This window comes from Malania oleifera, chromosome 3 (assembly GCF_029873635.1).
Source record: "Malania oleifera isolate guangnan ecotype guangnan chromosome 3, ASM2987363v1, whole genome shotgun sequence".
Classification (NCBI taxonomy): Eukaryota; Viridiplantae; Streptophyta; class Magnoliopsida; order Santalales; family Ximeniaceae; genus Malania; species Malania oleifera.
The window spans coordinates 71210076-71214637 of NC_080419.1; the positions used below are offsets into that span (position 1 = coordinate 71210076).

General features: G+C 43.4%; 1 protein-coding gene across 1 annotated transcript; it reads right to left on the minus strand.

The window, feature by feature from the left end:
* Positions 1 to 2246: 2246 nt before the first annotated feature.
* Positions 2247 to 3957, minus strand: LOC131152059 (zinc finger CCCH domain-containing protein 23-like). The gene has a single exon (XM_058103660.1). It carries the CDS (start codon positions 3911 to 3913, stop codon positions 2747 to 2749), a length of 1167 nt encoding a protein of 388 aa, XP_057959643.1. The 5' UTR covers positions 3914 to 3957; the 3' UTR covers positions 2247 to 2746.
* Between the last annotated feature and the right edge of the window lie 605 nt (positions 3958 to 4562).

Here is a 4562-nt window from a genome sequence, read left to right on the forward strand (position 1 = left end):
GCACCCGAGTCCCACCAGACGGGTTCGAGGCGCCACAAAGCACGGTTTATTCAGGTATAATGCATCGGACCGGGTTTTTGGGTTTGGGGCGTTACAGAAACACCTTTGTATCGGCACTATTCAGCTTGACTCTGATACCAATTGTTATGTCAATCACCTCACTTGCGCTAAACACTAAAACTACAACTGTTGATATTGAATATATAACCAAACTAAAGTAATGTAGAAACTAATAATCAAAGACAGTAATAAAGAACAACACAAGAATTTACGAGGTTCGGTAAAGAATTACATAGGTCCTCGGGCATCGACGATCAATCCACTATTTTTAGAAAATTATAACCTTGGCAGATTTCAAATTACCAATAGTAATTAGAAATACCCTAGAGTATAAATACTACAAAATGGGAGTTATATTTACAAATGATGAGACAAACTCCCTATATACGCTCAAACTAAAGGCTTAAAAAAACCATCCCACTGATGTGGGACTAAAAACAAACACATGGTGCTTTCAATGCTTCCCAAACCTCATTGCTAGTAGACTAGACTGCCCTTTCTACACAAAAATAATTTTAACGAATGCTCTTTTAGTACCATCGATTAGGTCATATATGAAATATTGTAACGAAATTATTGATCAATGTGATACTAACGACTTTTTCGATAATGACATAGCTTAAAATTTGTGCTTGAGCAAGGTGTTTGGTGGTGGCGGTGCTTGTTTGAAAAACATTTAGCTTTAAGACAATGAAAGGCCTATAATAAGGTGGCATGGTGTTTATCATAATTGCAACATTTAGATTGGGCTTAATGTTCGATTTCTAGAAGAATTTACTTTTATTTTTTACGCGTGATTTGGTATTGTCATGATTAACTCACCACTAATGGCATCTTCAGTATTTCTAATAATTTTAATTAATATTTGGGAGATTGATTATCAATAACAAAATGCAAGTATCTTGCATTGACATGCAACAATATCTAGGCAGTCGCTCTCAAAATCAATTCTTGTGATGACTTTAATTTTCCATCTTGTTACAAAGTCAATCATAGTAGATTTTTATTTATCTTAGTAGCCTTTTAAGTCACCTTAACCTTGACGTTGCACTAGTATGACTATCAAATGTATGATGGCGATCCTCCTCCTAGTAGATTGAAGGTGTAAAGAGAAAAAGAAAAATTGAGATTGATGGTAGAAAATTCTGAAATATGGAATGGACTAAAGAGGGTGCTGTGAAGGGCAACATTACTAGAGAATATAATCTAGTACTCACATATCCATCCATCCATCCATCCATACTTATTACTGCACAAAAAATAGACTTGACATCAAATTAAACAATCAAACCATGGCTGCAAATCCATATTCCGTTTAGATACTTGTACTGTAAAAAAAAAATAACATTTTTTTCACCACTAGATGTACAATTTATTTTATATAAAACTATGCGTAAACTAAAATATTTTATAAATATTACCTATACCTTTGACGGGCCTCGAATTTTAAGAATCTCACAACACCCCTTTCCCAAAAGATCTCTCCTAAATTTTAAAGGTCTTCAGACACCTTACTCAAAAGAATTGGCAAAAGTCAGAAGATGCTTGTAAAATTTCTAAAGATTTTTACCTGATTCTAAATTTATATTTAAATTAGTCCATTGAAGGAGGGGAGTAGCCGATGATTAAAATAAACAGTTGGGAAATGGCATAGAAAGTGCAAGCCCAGTTCAAAGAATTTTAAAACACGCACAGCACAGGCAGTGGGGTGGCCCCCGGACCATACATAACCTTGTGTCCCCTCAGCCTTCACATCCCCAACTTGATAAATTAATTAATTGAATTGAATTAACCAAGTAGTAATTAAAATATTAGGAGAAGATAAGGACCGCTTTCTCAACCTCTGCAGCCACGTCACACATCCTAATCCAATCATCGACATGATAAAACCCCACACATTCATGGTGGACTTCCATCTTTTGTATTATTATAATTATATCTTTATCAAAATCCACAGTGCCAGTCAGAGAGTCCGTTCAAGATTTCCCCACAACCTCTCGTTTCTTTTTTTCTTTTAAAGTTGGGGAAGATTGCAGAGCTTGGTGATGGCTTCGAGACAAACATCACTTTTTTTAAATCATGTGATGATTGGATTATAGATGTGCCCAGATTCGTCCATGAGGAGGGAAAAAAATGAGGAAATGTGAAAGTAGATCCCATTTGGCTGCCGAGAAACGCAGACCTCCTTTGAAATAATTTGAGAAACTTATATATTACATTGATTAGGCAGAATAACAGAGGGCAGGGCTTACACAGATTAGTTTCTGGGAAAATTAAGAAAGAAAATTCCAGAAGAAATACAGGTTCAGAGGAAAATGATCAAGCCAAGCAGGCAACCGCTCATACGGCAGAGCTCCCCATCCCCATCCCCCAAAACAAACAAAAAAACGATTACTGCTTGTCTGTACACCCAACACAATCGTCTTCTTCTTTTAACCCTTCGCCGACGACAAAAAACCACCCACAAAATAGAAACGCAGGCATCCCATCCCTTGCGCTTCACTTGCGTATTTACAGTAGTAATCTTCAAGTCATCCAATATGAACATAATCTGATCAATCTGAAGCCGCCGGTTCAAACATATTTTCCAAAACAAAACAAAAAAAATAATTATCCAAACGGAGAGAACTCAGATTCAACAAAGCTTCTGGGGGCAGAGAAAATGAATTGACGAGAACATCAAGCTTCACTTCACGAGTTCCGACACCCAACCAACATCAGGAGCCGAGGCAGATGAGTCGGATCGGCCCACAGACTGCTCCCTGCTGAGCTTCGCATAGATCTTGGCGCGTAGATCTTTCCCGGACTCCACCCTTTCCATTGCAGGCTCTTCTTCTTCGCAGTTCGTGTCCCAGAGGTCGAGGTGACTGAGTGCAGTCCGGGTCGGGGCCCGTGTTGGTGTGTTGGGTAGGCTGTAGGATCCGGGTAGGAGCATCGAGCACCTGGGCGACCCATTCCCGGGACCCATCTGAACGCCCCACGTAGGAGAATTCAGTTTCGTTCTCTCGAACTGTAAATTACGCATACAGGAAACGAGTTCATTCACCGAGTTGCGCCTGAATTGCCCACCGAGCGAATAGCCGTTGGGCGAAGTCGGGGGCGAATCGTACGGCGGAGAAACCGGGGGAGATATAAGAGTCGAAGTCGGCGACGAGGCAACCGCTCCATTGGAGAAATATGAATCGAAGCCTCGACGAAGCAGGGAACAATCGAACGAATCAGAAGAGGTCGGTGTCTTCGAACTCTTCTGAGGCAGGACACGAAGCTGCTCCGGCGAATGAGCAAAGAAGCAAACTCGCCGACGACAGTGAGTCCCGTCCTTGCACGCCTGAGTCCGATATCTCGCCGGATGGAGCCAGCACTCGAACACACCGTGGGCAAATTCGCACGCGTCACCTTTCTTGCATGTTCCCTTTCGGAAGTCCGAGCACGCCGTGCCAGAGTAGTGGTACTTGCGAGGATCCCTCCGGCGGGCCTTCTCGCCGGGATGGGCGTACGGACACTCCGTCCAGTCGTGAGACCTTCCTCGCGAGCATCTCCGAACCTTGAACTCGAACATTCGAAAGTTGTCGCAAGCGAAAACGTCCACCGGCAAGTCAAGATCGTCGCCGGTGACATCTGATTCCTGCGAAAACTCATTCGACGGCAGGTAACGCTGGAGCGCCGTCATGGCCTCGCTGAGCAAGACCGGAGAGTAGTCAGCGCCGGTAGGACTGTCACCATTGCTGTTAACGTTGATGGAGATGCCACTAACAGGAAACGCCGACGCCATGGCAGCCGTCGGGTCATCGAACAAGTCCCAAGGAGGGACGACGACCGGCTGAAGGGGCCGAGTCGGTTCTCCGATCATCATAGGGACACTTTGGTTTTTGCTTCCACTCTGCAGACATCAAATCGAAGACCCATGCTCTCTCCAATTTAAAGCAGAGGCTCTAACTATGGTTAGAGTAACCCACGGGTAAATTAACCATGGTCAGGCTAGAAAATAAAAATCTGCGAGCTCCACTACCGCTAGGGTTAAACTACGGAAGGGTAACACTAACCTCACCTCTTTGTCACTTCAAAGCGCGACAGCCACGCTTTCACCGTTGATTGGAGATGTGGAGGGAGAGACCGTGTTACGGAGGTGTGAGTATAACATTGCTCAAAACAGAAGAGTCGTATTGCCGAGTCCAGGGATTTTTAATTTTAAGGGCGGTCAAAATGGTAAATTTGTTGCGATGACGAGAAAATGGGGGTGGATATCATGGAAGTAGGAATAAGGGACGCGATATATTAGCGATAAATGGGATACTAAGGCGGTTCCCGGGGGTGATGAATTACTGGGACACGTGGAGCGCTTAGGTGGCGGCAGCCATGCGCACCCGGCTTACGCTAAGAGCGCCGCGCTGTAGAGACGTACAAATTATGGGCAGAGGAGAATTTAGTTAATTTCTAAATTAAAAGCTTTCCTACACTACGCTGCACCTGGCCTGGCGGCTGAGCATCCGCTAAATTTTGCG

Coding starts and splice junctions, on each gene's coding strand:
- LOC131152059 (XM_058103660.1), bottom strand. CDS start 3,913: ATGATGATCGGAGAACCGACTCGGCCCCTTCAGCCGGTCGTCGTCCCT.